The sequence below is a fragment of the Eucyclogobius newberryi genome, unplaced genomic scaffold, assembly GCF_026437365.1.
Source record: "Eucyclogobius newberryi isolate DKJ021-1_F unplaced genomic scaffold, fEucNew1.0.hap1 SCAF_1, whole genome shotgun sequence".
Taxonomy (NCBI): domain Eukaryota; kingdom Metazoa; phylum Chordata; class Actinopteri; order Gobiiformes; family Gobiidae; genus Eucyclogobius; species Eucyclogobius newberryi.
Window position 1 is genome coordinate 25102619 of NW_027315723.1, and position 25544 is coordinate 25128162.

General features: G+C 40.9%; 1 protein-coding gene across 3 annotated transcripts in view; it reads right to left on the reverse strand.

Moving 5' to 3' along the window:
* Positions 1–1572: 1572 nt before the first annotated feature.
* LOC140356210 (A-kinase anchor protein 7-like) overlaps positions 1573–25544 on the reverse strand; it is a 186429-nt gene continuing 162457 nt past the window's right edge. For 2 of the 3 annotated variants that reach the window (XM_072441040.1, XM_072441025.1), the window contains 2 exons: positions 10329–10364; positions 1573–2367 (listed from right to left, as the gene is read on the reverse strand). In XM_072441040.1, coding sequence (XP_072297141.1) covers positions 2156–2367; positions 10329–10364 — 248 coding nt within the window. In that variant the 3' untranslated portion in view covers positions 1573–2155. The remainder of the gene's footprint in view (positions 2368–10328; positions 10365–25544) is intronic. The other variant, XM_072441033.1, reaches the window with a different exon arrangement.

Below are 25544 nucleotides of genomic sequence, written 5' to 3' on the forward strand. Positions count from 1 at the left end.
AGTGTAAAGCAATGATTAATTTGGATATAATTCTACTTTCATATGGAAAAAGAAAACACTTCTTTTGAATTTAATAGGAGCAATAAAGCTTAAAAACACTATTGTAATGCTAACTGCTAATGCTAAATGTTGCCAATTCAAAACATGCGCTGCTTTTTGTTACAACAACTGTGTCACTGTAATCAAAATCTACAACTCCAAAGTAAAGTTTATTGATTTGCAAACCACCGTATTCAGTTTGTCGTGACATTTCACCGACTTTTTCCAAAACAATTAATTTGAAACTTTGGCAATGAACGACACGGCGTGAGCTTCGTTTACAGACACTTGAACGTCCTCAGTCTGAAGCACTTCTTGGAACGCAACAAAATCCTCCATCTTTTTAGTGACTTTAGAGTGAAGGCCGCTCTGAGCAGATTCAACAGCATCTAGAATTACCTGCTTTGAAAAAACGGACATAAACGGACATTTATTACACCTAAAAAACATAATTGTGCTTTTTTTCCTTCTCTAAATTAAAAAAACAGATACCTTCACACGCTTAAATGAGTCAGCGTTCTACTTTCTTCAGCAGATTTAAAGCGTCAACATCACTTAGCGTCGCGCAGAGGCCAAACACATAACGAGAGGAGGATGAGCGCGATGGAAGACCCTGAAAAACGACACGCTGGAGGCCATTGTGTCCGATTAACCTTGGCAGCACGAGCGTCCCCAGATGAATAACTGTGTGTGTGCTCGGCGCCGTCCGCAATACTTAGATCGAGCTTTTTAACACCAACTCTGTGAAAATAGAAGGTTTGATTTAATTTATTCAAGTTCATCCATAATTCATTAGCTATTGTCAGTGGAGGGAAGTAACGAAGAACAGGGTGGAGAGTGATTTGTACTTTACTTAAGCACACTTTGGGACACTTTTGAGAGCAGGAGTACTTTCTACACCGCAGCCTCTTTTACCTGGACAGAACAGTTCTTATGGAGACATCTTTCCTACATTTGTAAAAGTTTAAAGTCAGTTTTGAGCAAACAAAATTAGGCTTTATAAAAGACCAGGAAAATTGCTTCCGATGACCAATAATCAGGACAATTCTGTATCAAGGTTAGTGACGGGAAGATCGATACCAAATAGCGACATATCGATAATGACAGAAAAGTGTCATTACCTGTGTGAAAATATCTATACTTCAAATAAAAATAAAAATAAGCATTTTTAAAATACATTGTTCATATTTTACTCCGCACAAAAAATAACTATGGCCAGCTTACAATTGTTCATAGTTGAGCATTTTCTAGTATTACTTGGTATCGAAATTGAATAAAAAAAAATCTGTGGCATCGCCCATCACTCATCAAGATCACCATTTGATACCTAAAGAAATCTCAAAATCAGTGTGATTTATAGTACATTTTTAAAAGCTAACTGCTCCTGTATCTGTACTTTTACTAAAGTAAATGGAGTACGTCTTCCCCCACTGATGTGAAGAAGTATTTCATACTGATTAGGCGACTTGGAAGGACCATCTTGGCAGCTCATAGTGTTGCTAATTTAGTGTCGACAGCCTCCTCACCTTTATGGAACGAGAAGGTGATATTTTTGGTGAGAAATACTTGTGGTGAAATGGGTTGTGACGCTTGTCGTGATTGTCAGGATTAATGCTGTCGCAGAGGAAAAGCAAAACTACAAGCAATGTCTAAAATCCTCTATTGTAAGCTTAGGTAAAGATATAAAAAACAAACAGTTGTAGTTAATTAACAAAAATAAGCCAGCATAAGTCCACACTTTAAAGGAATCACAGTCGCAGCTGCTTTTCTTTTCAAATCCTCTTCAGAACATAAATCACACACGCTTGAAAACATTTTAGAAAGTCTAAGAAAGTTTAAACAGCTGTAGTTTCTTTTCTACAAGGGCAGTTTGTGAGAGGCAGGTCACAGTGAACCCTTAGTGGGAGTCTATACGTAGGAGCGCTTAGTGAGTCGCACCAGGACTGAGGAAACATCTTACTGTCAGACGTCAGTGTCACTTAGCATGCACTGTCTTTATTAGCATCGTTTAGCCACGCTGAGCGCACGTGACCGGTCCAGGCCGACGCCCGCGGGCTCCTGCTCCTCGTCCGTGCGGCTGCTCCGTCTCCGTCAAGTTTCTCTCCCTCTGGTGACGTCACTTCCTGTGGTCGGAGGTAGAGTTAGCTGTAGTGTCCGTTTTTGTCTCCTCGCCGTTCCCTGGAAGCTGCGTCGCCGCGGCGTTGGGTCCGCCCCCGTTCTGAAGCGTTTCCTGCTTGTACTGCTGCAGCGCCCGATTGATGGCGTCCTCGACCAATCGCTTGCTGACCCTCAGAAGCTCCGCCTCGTCTGGCTCGGACCGACGCCCGCCTGAAAAACACATTTAGAACGTCGCTTTAGTCAAATGTAAAAACAGCACTCGCGCAGTAAACAAACGACAAGACAAAAGGTGTCAAATAAAGGGAGGGAGTTAAGACACCAATTTAACACTGCAATACCAGAAGTGTCCACTAGTCCATAAGCAGCAAAGAAGAGTATATTGCGCCTGACTGACAAATCTCTTTGATTTTCACCGTTTTAAAAACATGAAAAAATAGTTCTTTGCAGCGATCCACATGTGCTGCTCATATACCCACTATGGGTACCCCACACCTATGCACCGCAATGAGTTTATAAGCGCTTTTCACAACAAGAGACCAGAGCGAGTCGCGGTAAAGCTAATAACAACTAGCATGCTAATAGCGCACTTCCTGCTTTGAGGTGAATGAAATGCTTCATACTTAAATGGAGATGCCTTTTTCCCCCCAAAACAGATATTTTTATTGGGGCTAAACATATTAAACTTTATTACATGAAACAAATCAGGTATTGCGGCTGGCGGCTGTAAATCTTCAGCAGAGGCCGATATTTGTTCTGGCCAACCTGTTGCGTAAGGAATACAGATAAAGCTTTATTACACTTTAATGTGAAGAAGACACTGTTCTCTCATAGGGCCTTGGTTAAACTGGATTGTGGATGGGCGTCACACATTTAAAATTATCTTTAGTTTGGATTCTAATTTTTAGAACTAAAAATAAATAAATAAATAAATAAATAATGTTGATAATAAATACAATTATATTTGGAGCTCTGCTGTTTCAGTGTAATTCCTTCTGCAGCCAGTAGATGACACCAACTTTCTCAGCACGCAGTATTACTGATTGTGATTAGACGACATTAATGCACAGAACGAGTCTGGCGATGTTTTATGGACTCAAAAACAGCAAAGAAGATTTTCAGAGGCACGTCAGTTATCGAAGAAACGTCAGTTATCGAGGAAACGTCAGTTATCGAGGAAACGTCAGTTATCGAAGAAACGTCAGTTATCGAAGAAACGTCAGTTATCGAGGAAACGTCAGTTATCGAGGAAACGTCAGTTATCGAGGAAACGTCAGTTATCGAGGAAACGTCAGTTATCGAGGAAACGCCAGTTATCGAAGAAACGTCAGTTATCACAGAAACGTCAGTTATCGAGGAAACGCCAGTTATCACAGAAACGTCAGTTATCGAGGAAACGTCAGTTATCAAGGAAACGCCAGTTATCGAAGAAACGTCAGTTATCGAGGAAACGCCAGTTATCGAGGAAACGCCAGTTATCGAGGAAACGTCAGTTATCGAGGAAACGTCAGTTATCAAGGAAACGCCAGTTATCGAAGAAACGTCAGTTATCGAGGAAACGCCAGTTATCGAGGAAACGTCAGTTATCGAGGAAACGTTAGTTATCAAGGAAACGCCAGTTATCAAAGAAACGTCAGTTATCGAGGAAACGTCAGTTATCGAGGAAACGCCAGTTATCGAAGAAACGTCAGTTATCGAGGAAACGTCAGTTATCGAGGAAACGCCAGTTATCGAAGAAACGTTAGTTATCAAGGAAACGTCAGTTATCGAGGAAACGCCAGTTATTGTTATCAAGGAGGAGAGTATTTGACTGTCGGAGGGGAGAGGATTTTTTGACTAGCATAAATGAAGTTAAATGCTACCCCAGGTATGTTTTTGATGAGTGAACAATGTTAGAACAAGGTTTAAAGCAAAAAAAAAATCTCTTTAGCACTATATGTGCCCTTTAAATGACATGTTTGAACATTGCTTTAATACAATTGTCCTATTGGTTTCTCTGTATTCTAAACACTCGGCATCGACCTCGGCCAAGGGAAAACCCATATCGGTCCATCTTTGGCCAGGATTATGACTACAAATCATGTTGACAGAAAATTTGCTTTCTTTGTACACATTTACGATTGATCTCTGGTGAGAAGATGAGAAGAAGCAGTGGCTATTACTCAAACAACGCTTCGTCAACACTTGAGCTGTGGTACGGTTTGGCCCGGCTGCAGACAAAATGGCAGACATCGAACAGAAAGGATAGAAAAAGGATAAAGCTGTGCGATGCGGGTGTTTAATAATTCAGGCTGAAACATGTGAGAAGGGCAGGCAGTGAAATGTGCAGCGCAGCAATGGAGAAGTGTGTGTGTGTGTGTGTGTGTGTGTGCGTGTGCGCATGCGTCTCTGTCTCTGTGTGTGTGTGTCTCTGTGTCTCTGTGTGTGTACAACAGGCACACTGCAGTCACCTAAGTGTTTGATCAGGCCATGCATTAAAGACCCACCGCTCATCTGACTCACCACGGCAACCGAGAACTAATGGGTTCAGGTTTGTTTACAACGTTGGTTTGTTTCCCAGAAGTCTCGAGCAAGTTTATGCAGCCCTTTTCTCCATCTTTTATCATCTGTGTAAGTCGTTATGGTCTCAAATCAACTAAAATGTACATAACCCAGGAATAAACAAGGTCCAAGTTTGTATAACAAGTTTAACACAAAAAACTAAGAAATTAAGAGTCATATTTCCAGAGTCAAGATGATGAAACGTATTGAAAACCCTTAAATATAAATCAACCAGTGCTAAATGGAAACGACAATACAAAGCCTCAAATTTGGACCAGAGTGTATTAAACCAGTGTTCCCCAACTAGAAGTACAAGAGATATATTGAAAAATGTATAATATTGCGATTGTAATTTTGGATGTATGCAAAATTACAATATCAAGTGCATCGCTATAATAAAAACTATTAAAAATTAGACATCAAAAAGAGACAGAAACGTCTAGTGTAATCTATATAAAGTGATACATTATGTCCTTTTGTGGTTAATCTTATGGTCCATTCACTTGAACCTAAACCAAACTAAACTTGTTAGTATGTTCTTTATGCTATAGTTATCTGTTAATATGTTATGTTAACATACCAGACACTTATGACAGGTCGTTGTCCGTGTGTCATGTAGCTGAAGGTGTTAGCGTTAGCATACGTACACCTATTCACCATGTTCTTTAATGTGTTATTATTTTAAATTGGATTTCCAGATGAAATTTCTTTTCGTGGTCTTGGATTTTATCAAAGAGTTTTCCGAAAGAGATTTCCCTTCTTTATTATGAATTTTTTGGCTGGTGCGACTTATACACCAGTGCGACTTATAGTCCGGAAAATAAGGTACATCTTAAATAAATATCACATCACAATAAAAATCACACTGAAACCACTTAAAACCACTGGCAAAATAACCTAATTACAAAACAAAATCATGAGCTATAATACAAAAAATGCTGAATTGAACACTTAGTATAATTTATGAGATGTTCATGTCAATTTTTCAACCCTCTACAACAGAAATCTGAATCTTACCTAAAGAAGCAAGCAAAACTGTTGGTGTTAGTGCAAAGAAAAGCTAAGTAATATCATGCCAGGCCTACTGTACTGCACATGACAATATAGTATCAGTTGTACAGATTTATTTGACTATTTGGGGATATACGCATCTTTCAATCTCAATGAAGCACCACACCCCTGTTCACCATTATGAAATTTCCCCATGTGGGACAATAAAGGAATATCTTATCTTATCTTATTATCCACCGTTTGGATTCACGACATGCAGATTATTCTCACAGCGTCCTGACTGACGGCGCACGCTGTCAACATGAACACAACAAGAATACATTAAAAACTATGAGGAACTCCGCAGGACACGTCACCGCCGACGGTTACCCTTGGCGCTGCGCCCGGGAGGATTCGGGTCGTCCTTTGTGCCAATTATTCAGCAAGAAGTGTCACTGTGTCATTGTGAACTGTGCATGGATCAGCCAGTACATTATGACCACTGATGGCTGAAGGGAATCATACATGCTCGATATAACGCCTCCTGTTGGTGGGTGGTATGAATTAAACATCAGAGAAATATTATACGAGTGTGTTCAACAAGAATAATAATAATACTTTCTTGGATTAATATTGGACCAGCCCCCACAGTGGAGTGATTTGAATCTTGTTTTCAGACTCATTATTATTTCTCTGGCTTTTAAAACAGTGTGAGCTGTGTGGTCCTTTGTCATTGATTTTTTGTATTGATTTCATCTTGGTGATTTATGCCTATTAGTCCATTCTATTTATGTATTCATTTATGCAGTTTAGTTAATTTTATTTCACTATGTGCAGAACTTCTGAAATAGCTTTTGTTTGTTAATTCTTGCCTTAGACCAAAATATGTCCAGATTCACACATGGATTTAACGATTTGTCCTGAACATACTTCCGTACCAAAAAAGAAAGCAAAACCACCACCTGTGCCAAGTTTAATTTGCTCGACATTGGCACAGACATTATTCGCCGCGATATAAATCACTTTAAAATTTCTGATTTGGTAATATTTTAGTATGTGGTGTGCATTCAGTGGTATCTTTTCAACCAAAAAACATGTGCTGTGACTCAAAAAGGCTTGAAAAACAATGAAAAAGACAATTAGTCAAGCCTCATTAAGCTCCCGAGTAAACGTTAATTCAGTCACTGCTATCACCCACCCATCACCCACCCATCACCCACCCATCACCCACCCATCACCCACCCATCACTCACCCATCACCCACCCATCACCCACCCATCCCTCACCCATCACCCACCCATCACCCACCCATCACCCACCCATCCCTCACCCATCATCCACCCATCACCCACCCATCACCCACCCATCCCTCACCCATCACCCACCCATCACCCACCCATCCCTCACCCATCACCCACCCATCACCCACCACTCACCCACCCATCACTCACCCATCACTCACCCATCACCCACCCACCACCCACCCACCACTCACCCATCACCCACCCATCACTCACCCATCACCCACCCATCACTCACCCATCACTCACCCATCACTCACCCATCACCCACCCATCCCTTACCCATCACCCACCCATCACCCACCCATCCCTCACCCATCACCCACCCATCCCTCACCCATCACCCACCACTCACCCACCCATCACCCACCCATCCCTCACCCATCACCCACCCATCACCCACCCATCACCCACCCATCCCTCACCCATCACCCACCCATCACCCACCCATCACCCACCCATCACTCACCCATCACCCACCCATCACCCACCCATCCCTCACCCATCACCCACCCATCACCCACCCATCACCCACCCATCCCTCACCCATCACCCACCCATCACCCACCCATCACTCACCCATCACCCACCCATCACCCACCCATCACCCACCCATCCCTCACCCATCACCCACCCATCACCCACCACTCACCCACCCATCACTCACCCATCACTCACCCATCACCCACCCACCACCCACCCACCACTCACCCATCACCCACCCATCACTCACCCATCACCCACCCATCACTCACCCATCACTCACCCATCACCCACCCATCCCCCACCCATCACCCACCCATCACTCACCCATCACTCACCCATCACCCACCCATCACCCACCCACCCATCACCCACCCATCCCTCACCCATCACTCACCCATCACTCACCCATCCCTCACCCATCCCTCACCCATCACCCACCCATCCCTCACCCATCACCCACCCATCACCCACCCATCACTTCAAAGTGTCTTGCCCAAGGACTTTTCAAGAATCAAAAAATGAGATGGAACTGCCAACCTTCCAGTCATAAGGCGACTCAACCACGAGAACAACAGACCCGTCGCGATAATACATTTCCAAAGTGTGAATAATGACACAGGGAATATCGAGATACATTATTGAAACATCTTCATGCCACGACACACAAACCCTGAAGCAGAGTAATCCCAGACGAGTCTTTTCTAAATGAGCAGATAATTAAACACTTTGGTTAGTATCAATAATGAGTCATAGAAGTGACTTATTCGACCGTCAACAGCTACTAAAAAGTAACAAAAATTTATCCCAAAAAACATCCATCATCATTTACTAAACAATAAGTCGATATAGCATTTATTCTAACAGGCTGTTGTCACGGTACTAACATTACATACCGTATTTTCCGGACTATAAGTCGCACCAGCCAAAAAATACATAATGGAGAAGAAAAAAAATATATAAGTTGCACTGGAGTATGAAATGCGGTTGCAAGTGTGAAAATAACAAATAATATCACATATAAGTATATAAGTATAAATATAAGTATAAGTTTGACAATAGTTTCAACAGAAAGTAATTACTTGTGGTCCTGTAGTAGTTCTGATAAAGCTCAAGGTCAGTATTTTAGTATCGATACTTGGTCAAATGCTATAGAGATCGATTAGTATCTGATTTCCTATACGTTTGACAACTATAACAGGCCACTGACTTATGCAAACATAAGAATGAGGGGTTAAACTGTGCTGTGACAAAATCAGAGCAGGTTTTTCAGTCTGCAGCGGTCAATATCTGTCAAAACGCTCCATGGTCAGAAAGAACTGCCGCGTCGGCCGCTGCCACGCCGAGCTCACACTTGATTAGCTGTAGCCTGCCTGTCACTTTGACTGACTCGCCCCTTTGACTGCTCTTTGATAAGGTACTTTCACCCTCGGGACGGCGGCTCGCACCACGTGGAAGCGAGTGATTAACTGTGAGCCCTCCTTTGACTCCCCGGTGTTCATGACATTACCTGGAGAGGCAGTGGTCAGTCTGAAGTCATAATAATAGTCATAATGTGAGTGGCCTCTGAAACATTACTGCCCTGTAGTGTAGGTTCCAATGCCAACAATGTAGGGGAGTATTGACATATGTAAACAAAAATCTATTCAAACATCCAATGGAGAAACAACAAATGTGTTCAAAATATAATATACGCGAGGAGGGTGTCGATGTTAATGATAATTCAGCTCATTTTAAGAACAAAATAATAATAATCATGACTATTTTAGAAGCAATATTAAGCATTTTTAAATTCAATCTAGTCCAAAACCTACAGCTAATTAAAAGTACTTTTTTATCTGGCCGTTTTTGTCACTTTTACTTGTGATTTTAGCGTTACGATTCCCACACATTTTTACTTTTGCAATCACGCCGTCTACAAACACAGTACTACCTTTATTATACAGAACAGTTAAATTGTGATGTTTTTCTCACAATAATAACCATAACACATTTTTTTTTATATCACAACATCCCCAGTGGGAAGTAATATAAGGGCACTAAACATACCAACTCATCTTCAACAAAACTTAAATGTATTTTGACCACACAAAGTACACAAGTGCACAAGACTTGACTGCAGTTACTTGGGCAAAATAAAACCAGACATTTGAATGGATGGATTTTTGTTTCCTCAGTCTCACTACTTAGTTTAATTTCTGTTTATAACTTGTTTGTCAGGGACCACGTACAAAAATCTTACAATAAAAGAGCTAACACTTTGCAGCTTAATCTTTCAATCGTATTATTCACACTTTGAGAGACACGTATTGAGTTGCAGAACCATTTCGTGGACCACATACTGTTGCATTTACGGCCGCCGCAAGAAAACATATCGACTTTGGTTGTTATGGTGAAGACTGAAATCTACAGTGACCGAGGTTTGCACACACAGAGTAATAAAAACGGACAGAGCAGAGATAAGGCACCGTAAATGGACAGTGTCTAATTACTTCCTGTAATCAACCAGGCAGATCGTTTTTATCCAAAATGGAGACATGAAACGACAGCTTTGAAATGAATAATATCCAAGTTGTGTTTTTGCATAGCGGGCTATTGATCGACGTGAAAGTGTGTAAAGGAGCCGGGCGGGTGCAGCGGATGAATCAAGGCTCTCGCACATTACATCGTGGATCAATGTTATTCAGTTTGCCAAATCAGTGCAAATCGATCACGTCGCACGTAATAGGTTTCATCATCAGTAATATGACAGAGGGGAGGGATTATACAGTTCCATCTATAATCAGACATGGATTCGGTGAAATGAATCATCGCAGCTCTGATTAAAGGCGCGCGGACGGACACGCTTAGAGCACATACTTGAGCGTTTGGTATGGAGCGGCCGCTGAGCCAAATCTGGAACACAAGAAATCAAAGACAAAAATACTTCAGCGTGATTCATACAGCAAATGAATAAATGATGGTGATGATGACATAATTATGCTTTAAATTCTGCCTGTTTTCAGTTGTTTGAAAAGTACTTAATTGTGTTATCTAAGAAAAATTACAGATACAGGTAAGTAAAAGTATCACATACAAATTACCCCTTTAAAAACTTTTAAGTAACACACACTTAAAGTAATAGTAGAGCCAACTCAACAGAATTCAGAACTCAACACGAATATGCTAAAAATGCTCAAACCATGTGGAAAGTACCGTATTTTCCGGACTATAAGTCGCACCAGCCAAAAAATGCATAATAGAGAAGAAAAAAACAATAACCCAGCCAAAACAATGAAAAAAGGTGCAACTTATAGTCCAGTACTTTAACTTGCAGTTCTTTTCATTTAAACGTAGAAAAGTATAAAGTACAGATACCTGCTCACAAATGTAGTAAAAGTATCCACTGAAAAATGCACTAAAGTAAAGTAGAGATACCTAAAATATTACAGTACTTATACTTGTGTACTTTGTTACTTTCCACCACTGTGTGTTATAAAACATCCCAGCTTGGTTCCATTTGAGCTGAAGAACTCTTTTTTGTCGGTTTGCATAGGACAGAAAGGGTGCACAGCTGTGATTGGACAGATAGTGTTCGGACCCCTGGCGCCGCATGAAAAACAACAGTTCAAAATGTTATTCGAGGTTTTAGACGTTCTCGGCGCGATGCAGGTGCAGGAGGATTTATAACAGCCAGTGAAATAATCCATTTTCCCAGGTTGTAAATCACGTTTCAAAACATCAGCATCTTAAAATCGAGTAAATATTAACCCACGTCAATTTGTTCCCGGTCGACTTTGCAGAGTTGTGCTTTCAAAGTGCGTGTGGGAAAGTTGTTGAGGTCTTGTTCTGGGCAAAATGGAGGCCTTTATTGGGGTTGTAAAGCCAAATCGGATAAGGCTGATTCGACACAGCCAGGAAGTCGCGAGGACATCTCTGCTTATCTCTTCTCCTCTGAAGCTTGTAACCGCAAAGTTAACATCTAGAATCTCGGACCAATCTAACAAGGACAGAGGCTATTTTTAAAAGGCCACAAAACAATACACTCGGTTACGATCATGTGCCGTTTCTCCATTCGAAAAAGTATAAGGTTTAGACAAATGAATGGGTTGTTGGCCCTGCGACGAGTTGGCCACTGTCCAGGGTGTACCCCGCCTAAGGCCCAAAGTCACTGGGATAGGCTCCAGTCACCCGCGACCCCGGAAGGGAACAAGCGGTAGAAAATGGATGGATGGAATGGGTTTATCAATTTAGAGACAACTTTAATGTGTTTTACGTGCAAGTTCATTGACAAACAAGCAATAATCCAGTTCAACATTTGGAGATTTCTTAAAATTGTGTCACGGCGATAGATTAATAATGACCTTTGCCGTCCACCTTAATTTATTACATCGTCAAACCCAAGAATGTGAATGCCAACAGCCTGTAACTCACTTGGGGACATTGTTTTGTTTTAAACTAGCCTTTGTTTCATGTTAAGAGCCATTGGAATGAGACGGAGACAGTAAATACGAATGACAAAAACCACAAACGCTGCATTTCCAAACTTAATACAAATATTTGCCCTTCAACTTAAACTCGCATACGGTGATTTGTTCAATTTTGAATTCAGCAGCATTATCCCTCTGTATCCAAGCCTCAGTCGTTGCTTTGCCTCACCTGCTTTGTCCGTCTTCACACATGTCTGATGGAGTTGTCATGGTGATGGCATGAGAACCAGACACTTCAACTTTTAACAAAAACAGGAGTGAACTCTTATTCTTTTAAGCAGTACTTTCGTTCTCTTTTCAATGTCATTTCAACATGTTTGAAAACCCAGCATAAAATATCCACTGCAGCTGTATTTCTGAACCCATGTTGACGTATTAGGCATCGATTGGTCACTTTACCGTATAACCATTATTTGGAAAGCTCAATAATAAGCCACATGGTCAGATTTTGTGTGTGGATTCAGGTCACTTTTACATTTAGACCATAACCAGTATTAATGCTGTGTTCCAGTTGTCCTCCGAGGTGGGATTTGATGACTTCACACTGTCACATCTCAAAATTCTTTTATCCGTTTATCCGAGTGAGCCAAACCAACACGGCTGCTGCCTGCGTTTGGATACATTTTTACATCCGACAGTTCAAATATTGATAGTACTAGTGTTATCTTCTCTTTAGTTTCTCTCTACTGCCCCCTGCTGTCTGCGAAGCTGCTCCTGTGCTGCAGCTGAGCCTCTACAGTTAGAAATACACTGTGGTGCTAATGTTGCTAACGGAGCTAATGTCAACGAAGCAAAAGTTCACATCTAAATGTTGATTTGAATTGAATTGGATCCATATTTTGGTTGATTTGAGCCTCTTCTTGGGTTTCATTGTTTGATTGGAGTTATTACAGACCATACACTGTCATGTATCGCTCGTAGTTTTTTCCGACTTGACGCTGGAAACACAGAAACTTGGAGAAACCAGCTCTACGAGGTCTGAGTTCTGACTTCCGAGGACGACTGGAATGCAGCATTGCTTACTTATAGAAAATGCACTACCGTTTTTAGCTAAAGAGCTTATGCAGGGAACATCGCAGCAGTCTGAATGTTGGCAGTGACTGACAAAAACGAGTTAATGGTGAGTAATGACATTGTTTGCAGTAGGAGCTCAAAACAAAACTGCTGCTAACAACAAATAGCACAGTTCTACAACCACGATAAATATTTAGTTTGTGCCTGACATCTAAAAGAACAAAATCAGATACACTGCAGTTTTGCTCTCATTTATCACTGATACAGACTTTGGCATCACACACACAGTTGAACTCATTACCCTTTTCTCCTTTAATGAGATGTTTCCGAGTCACTTTGTGCAGCAGTTGAAGTGTCCTAAATCTGCAAATTCCATTAACAAACAAACTAACTCAGCTCTGCACAGTCGAAGCAACAACTGAAACGTTAATTTGAGCAAAACAACAGCTTGATGGACAAAAATAAGCCCAAAAAGCAAAGAAACACATTTTATCAGTTGCGCTGCCCATGATGCCACGCAGACTGAATATTGAGGAAGAATTCTTCAAATAAAAGATTGTCAGTGCATAATGTCTATCGTTTCACCTTACACAATGAGAGGGTTGTATACAAAAGAAAAAAAACCTCCCTCTTATGGCACGTTTAAACTTGTGTGTGGTGTACTCAACTCCAAACTCTTGCCTGTTCCTTTGCTCACCTGAAAACCCATCACTGTCTCAAATGCATCACGAGCACTTCACAAGCAGCTACAAAAGTTTCCATTATCCACTCTTACTTCAAACCAGAGTGTGTTCTGAAGAGAGCAGGAAACAAAGCTGGATGGTGTATAAAAACACATTCTTCCTCTAAACTACATCCCAAGCTTTACTTTTGAACTCCATTTGATACTTAGGAAAAGCTATACCACGGAGATGATAAATCTGTATTGTCTCTTGATAAGTTCAAGACAATTATAAAGCGTGGTGATTGAGAAACGTTCAATCAACCTTTTTTTTTATAAACTCTATACAACACTTGAGGTGACAAAAGTGCTTCATACATTATCAAACTGTGAAATAATATATTGTCAAAAATAAAAACTGGAAAGCTCCATCTTTAAAACAATTTTCTTTGGACAGTACAATGTAATTCTAACACAAAGTAATGGACGTTTCATTAATATACTAGTGCTATAAGTTCATTTTTGTCCTATTTATGTGATATTTTGAATGCATCAATACTGATTTCAATACATTAGTTTCAATACTAGTTTGAGAATAGATTAGTATTACCAGTAGTATGTTTTGTTTGTTTTCTTTCAATCAGACATGTCCAAACTACGGCCTACGGCTTCCTGTTAAGTTGGTCCAAACAACAAAATGTCATACTTTTTCCTGTGAAATTTGAAAAATTCAAGCATTATGATGTTATAGCAATCTAATATATATACAAAATTTTAATGATTAATTTTGTTATTCGACAAATTTGACACTGTTGGGTTGTTTGTGGCCCTCTGCTCCGTATAAGTCTGAAAATGTGGCCCTCGGTGAAAAAGGTTTGGACACTCCTGCTTTAAATGATATATAATGGTTAAAGTGACCACTGTAGAAAACTAACTCACCCGTACAATTCATTCCTTTTCGACACTAGGTTAGCACTTGAGCACTTTTTGCACTGATGAGAAATGTAAAAGGAAAGATTCAGGAATGACGCACATGGTCTCCTGAGTGATTAAAGTCAGACTGGATCGCTCAGGTCGTCTCATGAGGCCTGGACGTGTGAGACATGACCGATGGTGACAGGGGCAAGAATGGCGACCGCTGCGGCTCTCCAGGGAAAGACAGAGCTGTCACTGATGTGCGAGGAGGAGGAGGATGTCCCGAAGACCTCCAGGTTCAGCACAAATAAAACCATTAGGGATGTCACGATATCAGATTTCAGTGTTACGATTATTGTCACGATTAGTCACGATTATCGAGATTGTGACCAAACATCAGTGAAATCTTTCATTTTCCTTCATTCTCATGGTCTAACACATACTATTTCTCAAGTTTGTGACCGGCTTTACAAAATTGAACTCTCTGAAAAACAATTTTAAGTAAAATGTAACAAAAACAGCCAGATTAAAAAAAGTTCAACATTTATGTCTAATTTAGGGCTATATATTGAACAGAAAATACTAAAATGGTCACGATTATTATTTTTTGGTTCTTATAATTATATTGTCACAATTATTGAATAAAGTAATAATCTTCTCATCCCTAATTGAGGCACTTTTGATGAAAAGACTGGGCTGAACGATTTTGAAAAAAAAAAAAAAAAATCGATTTGCAATTTTTCTGCCAAGCATTGCGATTTAGACTTGTTATTTATGTTTTAATAGGAGGATTCTGTTCATAGCTCACATTTTAATCCCGTCCAGGCGCATTAGCTTCTTGAAAAACATACTAATAGAACAAAACATGACACAAAAACAGGACACAACAATAAAAACATTTAGGAAATTAGATATTGTAAAGGGTTGGACATGACGTGGATGATCATGTTGACGATGAATATGTATTTGTTCTATTTTGTGTTAGGTAGAGAGGTTGAGAGAAGACTTAAAAGTGCTGTTCCAGTACAAACAAAACTAGATCATTTTAACGCTCTTAAACTCGTGTACACATTTATTGCTCACTGCGATGACTTCATAAGCGCTTTTCGCCACAGCGGTCTGATCTGGATTCTAAGAGCTACTTTTACTGTCCTGGGGCAAACAGATTTTAATTAAAAACATGGGTTCATGATTCTGAACGGCTGAACTAATCCAAGAATGACAAGCATTTCCAAAGAGCTCTAAATATCAGGGTTAGGGTTTAGACATGATTAAACACAATATTGAGTTTGTAGATTAAATTGTTTTACGTAACTCTCTTTATTCTTTGCTATTTGCTAATTGTGATCAATCTAATTGCGATTTTGACTTGATTGTGATGGAACAGCTGGTGATATAAAAAATGGTCAGTGTCCCTTTTAGTCCACTTGTGTCTAATAAACGGCTCGTCTTTAGTCGATAGTTTTAGAGCATTTGTTAAACATATGTGTGAAATACATTGCAATTGTATGGTCTATTCTTTGCAACACCGTGCATATTTACAAATGATCTTATTATTCCTGGAAGCGTATGTCGAAAATAGGGTATAAACAGCAGTGTTGAGCCGTCTACTGGCGCTCTAATGAAAACATTCAAATTCCCACATGAACACACTAATTACCCACTGCCGTCCCGAACTGACAAACCCTGCCACCGTCACATTAGCATATAATTGATTTTAGACATGACTAAGTGCCAATTAGCATTAACAACCAAAACTACAGGAAAACGGTTTGTTTGAGCAAACTTTCTGGACACACTTTGACAACCTACCAAACCGAACTCTTAACCTCGAGTGAAAAACCTTAGATTAAATGCACCAAGACAAACTAATAAACCTTTTCATTGCCGTCGAGAGCGGTGACGTTCTGCCGAGGTTGTTCACATCATGGGAGCGTGCACTTTTATCATGCGTGTAGCAGCTCACACACGAGCGAAAGCAAAAACGAGATCCGCAATGATCCCATTACAAAAAGCATTACATTCTGCAGAAATAGCCGCCTCGGTAAACGCGTACAGATGCCGTGAATAATTCCTGCCCAATTTCAAACGGGGGCACGTATAGGAGGCAGATGTATACACGAGGGGGTAATGGGTACATGCTGTGAGGAGGAGTGCATGTGTGTATTATGCAGATTAGCACAGAAATAGTAGGATGTATAATGTCTAACCCGCTGTCCTGCGCCGCGACACACTGTAATAACAATGTCACGGCCAATTTCCAAACAAAAGTAAACTTGCACTTTGATTTGATCATCTATCTTCAAGAATAAACACAAAGACATATAAAAAACGTTTGGAGTGACTTGGAGTTGTATTGCATTTAATAGAGGTGGGCAAGATATTGAATTTTAGATAATATTGTGACTGTCGCTTGGAAGATAGGAGGAAAATTTGAATACCGGGAATCGATTACAGTCAAAATGCTACAAAAAGAGATGATAAAGAAAAAAATATATGTTATAAAATTTGAAATAAGGATATTATGCGCTAGCTCTGAGCTAGCCCCCGGCCCCCCCGCGCCCTCCGGCCGTCCTGACGTACAGGTTGCCGCCGGTACAGGTTTATATAAAAGAGGAACTTCATGAATGATCGGGACACGCACTGGAATCGCTTTAATTCAACTTGTTTTGACTTTGTTCGGCTGGATTGAGTGTTTTCATGTCATCGCGATGTGCCCTGGCTCCGAGCCCCCCCGGCCCCCCTGCGCCCCCCCGCGTTTACACAAAGGAGGAACTCATGAAACTGCGGAGAACAGTCGTCTTACCCGGAGATCGTCACGTTATCCCGGCGGACATCCTAAGATTTTTATAAGAGATCTTCTACTGAGAGTGTTTTTCAAACTTCCTATAAGTTATTTGTTCTTTTCTTCTGTATCTATCTCTGTATCTACCTGCGTTGCATCAATGGAATTTCCCCATGTGGGACAATAAAGGATTATCTTATCTTATCTTATTATGAATGAATATCGTTGTCAGGATACTTTCCAAAAGATATTGAGATATTAACTTTTGTTACCACCCACCCATAGAATTCAAAATAAAAGTATTGGTCTCATGTTAGGTCAAACTGAACATCCATTTCAGAGAATCTCCCCTGAGTGTAACATCTATTTCTAGATTAGTCTTTTAGTGTTGCTGACCTTTAGGCCAAAATGTAATTAAGATCTGTGAGGTAATGGTTAATCTGGTGATAAGGTAGTCCAATATATATTCAAAACTGTAAAATGAGCAATCCCTGCACAATAGAGAAGGCAAGCTATAGGGGAAAGTGCAGATGGAGGATTTCCAACATCAAAATGTTAATTGATTTCATTATAACACTCTGCACTGGACTGTTATCAAAAGTGAAATATGATTAAGCTCATGAATAGCCAAACTATTGTTATGCATAGTTTGTTTCTCCAGGGTAATAATGTGATCAGAGCACCTGATCAACAGTCACTGTTAATCTACATCATAATACGGAATGCTGGAGAAAATAAATATTATGCAGTTTTCATAGTGGGCTGCATAAACTTGAGGATTGCCATGAGGGTGCTTTAAAAAAAAATTCCAAACTCCAAACCAGAAAGAATTAAGACGTTGTAGGCATAGTATGAGATTAGTGTTTGAAGTTGTCTTTGCAAACACACCAGAGGGACATTTAAAACCATCAAATGTTCACCGCTTCAGAGTTTGTGCACCTAGTTTTGCACAACATCACCAAACACTCACCGTGACGGTTCTCAGATTAGTACGTCGACATGTCACTTCAGCTAATTATAAAAGTTACGCTTAAACATAAGATCCAAACGACACGGTAGACAAAAAGGGGCGGCACAAACTTCCTGAGGAAATACCAAGCCTCAGACAAACCCCATGCAAGAGCTTCAGGACTTAAACTATACATAGTCAGATACAGATACAGTCTATACACGTCAGACAACACAGCGGACAGTAACCACGGTAATTAAATGTCTGGCTAAAAGGCCAATCAATATGCGAGAAGCCGAGCAGGAAACAGTGGCTGCAGTTTGATACGGGGGCTGTAAGAGGTCGCTTGTTAACGCTGCTGCGGTAAGTGCTTGCAGACAAATAGTGCGTTTGATGAGCGAACAGAACGCGCATAAGAAGCTCAGAGGACGATCAGTGTGTGCGTCTTTGTCCTGCAACAATTTCACAGCAGAAAACACTCTCCTCCTCAGCGCATTCTCTTTCTGAAACGCCATGAATTAGATCGTAAAGAGGATGTCAATAGCCAAGCATGAAATACCCAATACGGCAGTGCTTGTGTCGAGTAATTAAACTAACAAGCGGCGTTTGATTTGTGTCAAATATAGAGCGTGGTAAGATTAAGATTTAACTGTCTCGAGTCTTCCAATTATGTGGTTCTCTGACAGTGATAGCAGAACCGGTCGTCCTCCGAGTACGACACGAGTTTAAAGACGCCGACACATTACATTACATTTTGAGATACATGTAATGGTTCGTGTGCGGACAATTCTCTGCTGAGCCCGAGTCTGATACATGTATTTCCTGACAAAGACAGATTGCCTCCAGGCTACGGTGGTGTAAAGATAGACTGTGTAGAGTAAATGGCTGGTGATGGGGCTCGAGTACAAATGGTTTTCAGGTCAATGTCATGAACCTGAACTACGTAGTGTTTATGTCAAGCACTGAGAGTCTTTAAATGAGCTGTTGACCCCACAAAAAAACTGCTCCAAACAGGCTTTATCAAATTATAGACAGGTACGGGAATTGTATGTGGTTAATAATATGACTGCTTTAAAGGCACTGTGTATGTGTATGTAACTTTCAGGATTTGGAAAGCTTCACCCGCTTCATTCCATAACAACAGAAAGTTAAAACCAGACTCTCAAAGCAAATTATAATGTTTTATGCTACTGGTACATAAGAAACAGTTTTTATACATTTTAGTGCAATAAAAACACTTAAAATGAAAACTGAAACAACTTAGCTTTAGTCTATTTTTGGATAAAAAGTTACGTACAGTGCCTTTAATTTTGGATGACAAGTTTGGCTAAATTACTTCTTTGCTACATGAATACAGTTAATGTCTACAAACTATGTAAACATTAAACCACTGGGTTAAAAAGTATGCCACCTGCTTGTCTCCATGGAAATAACATCAGCCCCAGGCTCCTTAAGTCCTGCGCAGATGAGCTGTGTGGAGTTATGGAGCATGTCTTCAACATGAGCCTGAAGCTGAGGGTGGTACCACAGGTCTGGAAGACCTCCTGTCTGGTACCTGTGCCTAAGACACCGCGCCCCAAAGACCTCAACAGCTTCAGGCCGGTGGCTCTCACGTCCCACCTGATGAAGACACTGGAGCGGCTAGTCCTGGACCACCTCCGCTCCACCGTGAGCCCAGCCATGGACCTGCTGCAGTTTGCATATCGGCCTGGCATCGGAGTGGAGGACGCCGTCATCTCCCTGCCTGGAAAAGCCTGGCAGCTCTGTGAGGATTCTGTTCTTCGATCTTTCCAGCGCCTTCAACACCATCCAGCCGCTGCTCCTGAAGGACAAGCTGGAGACGGCTGGTGTGGAGTACGACCTGGCAGAGTGGATCCTGGACTACCTCACAGACCCACCCCAGTTTGTGAGAGCCCGGAACTGTGTGTCTGACACTCGGACCTGCAGTGTGGGGGCGCCTTTCTCTTCACCCTTTACACTGCAGACTTCAGACATGACACGGACAGCTGTGTCCTGCAAAAGTTCTCTGACGACTCTGCCATCATCGGACTCATCACGGACGACGATGACGCGGAGTACAGAGGACTGGCGCAGGACTTTGTGGACTGGCGGAACCACCTCCTCATCAACGCGGGGAAGACCAAGGAAATGGTGGTGGATTTCCGCAGACGCCACTAAACTGCCCCCTCACCAGTGAACATCCAGGGACGGGACATTGAGAGAGTGGACTCATACAAGTACCTGGGTGTTCATCTGAACCACAAACTGGACTGGACTCATAACACAGACGCACTGTACAGGAAGAGCCAGAGTCGGCTCTACCTCCTGAGGAGACTCAGGTCTTTTGGAGTGACAGGGCCACTCCTGAAGACCTTCTATGACTCTGTGGTGGCATCAGCTCCTGTAGGGTGTGGCCTGCTGGAGCAGCAGCATCACAGAGAGGGAGAGGAAGAGGCTGGACAGAGTCATCAAGAAGTCCAGCTCCGTCCTGGGCTGTGCTCTGGACTCGGTGCAGGAGGTGGGGGACAGGAGGGTCCTGGCTAAACTCACATCTATGCTGGACCATGAGTGTCACCCCCTGCAGGACACTCTCTCCGCTCTGGAGAGCAGCTTCAGTGAGAGACTGATCCACCCTCGATGTGTGAAGGAAAGGTTCCGTAGGTCTTTCCTTCCTGCTGCTGTCAGACTTTATAACAAAAACTGTTAGTACTGAACACTCGCAATACTGACCTAACCTAATACTGATGTGCAATTCTGTCATATGTGCAATTGCTGTTGGAATTCATGTGCAATTCATGTGCAATTACTGTGAAATTCATGTGCAATCTATGTGCTGTCGTGACACATATTCATGTGCAATTACTGTCGGGATCACATGCAATGGTATTTATTTATTTATTTATTTGTCTATGGGAGTTTTTATTTATTTATAGGAGATCGTCTACTGAAAGTGTTTTTCAGACTTCCTATAAGTGATCTGTTCTTCTGTATCTACCTCTGTATCTACCTGCGTTGCACCAATGAAATTTCCCCATGTGGGACAATAAAGGAATATCTTATCTATCTTATCTTATCTTATCTTATCTTAAATGCCATTGCTTTGCTTGTAATGTTCTACAGTACAGGATTAAACATAAAAGAAAAAAAACATATTCAAGTTGCACTGGAGTATGAAATCCAAATAATATCACATATAAGTCGTTCTTGGGTATAAGTATATAAGTATAAATATAAGTATAAATCGCATCCCGGCCAAAACTATGAAAAAAAGTGCGACTTATAGTCCGGAAAATACGGTATCTATCCAGGACAAGTAGGTGGTGCCACAAGCTGCAGGTCAGATCAGTGGAGATCAGTTCATTATGTTTAATACCGTACTGTGAAAAAACCTACGAAAATTAATCAAATTTCAATGGAGACAGACAAAAGTTACATAGCTATTTATTTTTTAAAAGTCAAGGTTAAAAGAAGCCAAAACTAATTATTCAAACATCTTTGTCCTCGTTTGCTGCGGCTTCTCAAACACACCGGTGGCATTTGTTGATTTTTCCATAACGTGCTCATTGATAACACAGCGATTATGAAGCAGGAAAAACCATGCGTGCAAGCAGAAATAACAGTGCTTTGGAGGGACGTGGGCGAGAAGAGCGTGGACACGAAGGAGCCCCGGGTGCAGGTGGTGTTTGTCCTGTGCACGATGCCGGACTCCAGATCAAAAGGGCACGGGTTTTTTATTCTACACCGCAAATCACAGACAAGATGGAGATCTGTCATGACAGCTCGGGGATCTGTGGCGAGTGTCATGGCACAACGGATGCGGGGCCCGGTGTGTTAACATCATTATACCGGGGTAACGGGCAGGGACCAGCGCACAGGGATCGGACCGGAGCCGTGAAATCAGCTGCTAAATGACTTTAACACAAGCAAAGACGTCAAAGGGCCCAGAGTAAACAACTCCATCACTGAGATCTAATGTGTCACAGTCCAGAGTGATAAGCCAGACTTCCGGATATTACAAATGGGTGCGGCCGCTTGGAGGTAAACACAATTTAAAAGTATTGACTCTCAAGTTTAACGTTGAAATGACGTCATTGTTGTGTTTTTGCGGCCGATGTGAATGTTTTTTCTGTTCTTTGGAACCTGTCGAAAAACTAATCTCAAGTGAGTCAAGCCTGATTTATTTTTTACTAATGTTTGTAACTCACTTGATAAATTTACAGTAACTTTTGTCAACTTGAAATCTAAAAATACACATACCGTATTTTCCGGACTATAAGTTGCACTTTTTTTCATAGTTTTGGCCGGGGTGCGACTTATACTTATATCTATACTTATTCTCCGGAGCAACTTATATGTGATATTATTTGTTATTTTCACACTTGCAACCGCATTTCATCTCTATTATGCATTTTTTGGCTGGTGCGACTTATACTCCGAAAGATACGGTATACTTCATTCGCCCCTAACATACCCGACGTCAGACAATACAGTGGAATGGCTTTAAGATATTCTACAAAACCAAACCAAATAGAAAACAATGATATGATTAAACTATAAAGGTACCAGCTGCTTGTGCAGTCTGCAACATTTGGTATTATTGGATTACGGTACATTTGTGTAGTGATGTTTTCAGCCATTTCCAACTCAAAAAGAGCAGCAGATTTTAACCACAGCCACAGCATAATGTACATAATGATCATGAGAGGAATATGCTTACATACCTTCATTCTACGCATCCAAGAAATGGTTGGATGCTTTGTGATACGAGCAAGGTAAGGTTTTGAAGACGATCAAAAAGGAAAATAAATAATGACTCTAACAACAAAGCTACAGTTCGACATTGTTTTGTGTCATTCCAATCAACGTGCAAAATGTGACTCTCCTGAACATAACAATTACAGCTCAGAGCCGTGCCAGAAAGAATAATCAGGATTGTTTTTTCCTCATGTTGAACCACCTCGATTTTTAATTAGATTGTATTTTGAACTGAAAAAGCAAAACATACTTTTAATCACTGCTATTGTCAACCGTAATTTCACCCTGCACTCTGCGTGAACTCTGCTCCAAACCACATTCTTTTACTGACAGAAGACTGACTGTAGACCTCATGAGTAAAAAGAATTGACCATTGACTATTAGAAATGACTGAATCTCAGGCTCTTTTATCAAAATACGAGTATAATAATAATAATAAGTATAATTCAGACAAACCTGGAGACCTCTACCAAACGTCCTTGCATTTAATGATGTGCCATTATCTGTCATTCATAATAACTACATATTTTAGTTTTAAGCAGTTAAAATGTGAAACAATCTTTGAAGATGTGAGACATGCATCTGCTTTGAAGATGTTCAAATCTAGACTGAAAACATTTCTGTTCAACTCTTCTCTTTTAAACAAAACGTTCTAATGATTTTGTACTGGTATCTTCATTAGTTTAGCCTTTTGATATCAACAGATTTTCTCTCGTTATGTAAAGCCCTTTGAATTACTGTGTACAAATTGTGCTCAACAAATAAACTTCCTGTACGTCGCCTTCAAAACAACAACTTCCCGCTAACTTTGGCGTAGGACGCGGCTTTTTGGCAGTGAACCACATACTGTGCTCTAGCAGCTGCAAACGCACAAAGTGGACATCTCGTCGAGCACAACTAAAAAAGCAGAGGCCTTCAGAGTTTGTGCAACAGAACCGCGATCTTTGTTCCCTGTGGGCGAGCCAACGTGCCTCGGAAGAGTTCGCCTCGCTGTGAGGATAGTTACGAGGCATCACACGCAGACCTCCGCAACTTCAGAGTGGATTCAAACCTGCACACGAGCACCACAACTCAGCTCGACACCGCTTGAACTTTATTGACGGACTTGGCAGTGCTGTAGACCAGGAAGATGAAGCAATATTTCTGAATGCTTTGCTCAATAAATGTCACAGAGATCCCAAGCGTAATAATCATGTGTATTTCGTTTTGTACTGAAGGTAAACTGCACAGTCCAGAACTGAAATCAGGAATATTCTACTTTATGGCTGATGTTTTCCGTTAAACAAAAGGTGTCATTGCTCACATTTTGATTTTGTCATCCACATCTGACGGGTGGCTTGAAAACCAGATATTAATTAAAGCAAGAATCGTTACCCAAACGCATTAACAGGACAAATTAGATCTTTCCTGAACTGATCTGGAGCTTCATTCAAACGATTCATTCAATCTAAGACCTCATGGTAGCAAAGAAAGTCCAATTATTTTGTGTTGAAAATACTCATCGTCATCACCATTGTGGTTTCAAAATCGAGTATCGATCCTTATAGTATCAAAATCATGTTTGAAATGATGGAAGTGTGACACTAATTTGGAGTAATAAAGCCACAGTACTGAAAAACTAACCAGCAGCTAATGCAGTGGAGCAAAAGACAACCATTTTAGAGAACGTATATAGATTTTCCACAATCATCTTTTGCGATTTTACAGTTATCCACATTTACAGTTGCTTTTGAAATACAAGGAGGTGCACCACAGATGGAAAACCAGCACAAGAGCTGCACTGGAGGGAAAATATGATGAATTGTGTGTGCATGTGTGCGTGTGCGTGTGTGCGTGTGTCTCTCTCTCGCTCTCTCTCTTTCTCCTCCTCCTCTTCGTCTCTGACCTGCTCATCTGGCTTCCCCACATGTGGTCGTTCCTTTTCTTCCAAATGTTCTTCTCTGACTGCACAATTCTGACTCCCTGCATAGACAAATAAATAAGTGAAATCTCCCATGTTTTATTGAGTATGTATGGACTACGACTGGGCGCAAAACAGCCAGTCCGATTGAGGTCAGTGCAGTCTGGTGGAGGTGCATATTTAGGTTAAAAGTTGAGTCAGTTCAGACCAGGAAGAACCAGCAACCTTTCTGAATACCGTACTTTGCAAACTTGTAGTAGAAACACAGGGCCACAGTCAGAGTTAATCAGCTGCAGCACATGTGCCATTATATCATAATATTCCAAATGTCATATTGTTGCCCCTAAAGCAATTGATGAAATAACAACATGTAATATCATTATATAACATGATGGCTCAGCATTAAAATATTAAATAAAAATGTTTTATGGATTTTATCGAATGTCTGTGCAGCCCTGGGGTCTCATTTATAAAGCAAAGGTACGTACAAAATTTTTTATTGTCTGTTTGTGGCTTTATTTACTCATTTATTTCATGGGCCGTGCATGTTAATAAAAATGTCAGTAAATATGCCAGAATGAGCCAAAAGGTAATTTTTCATCTGTAGTCCCATGACAGCTGTTACAA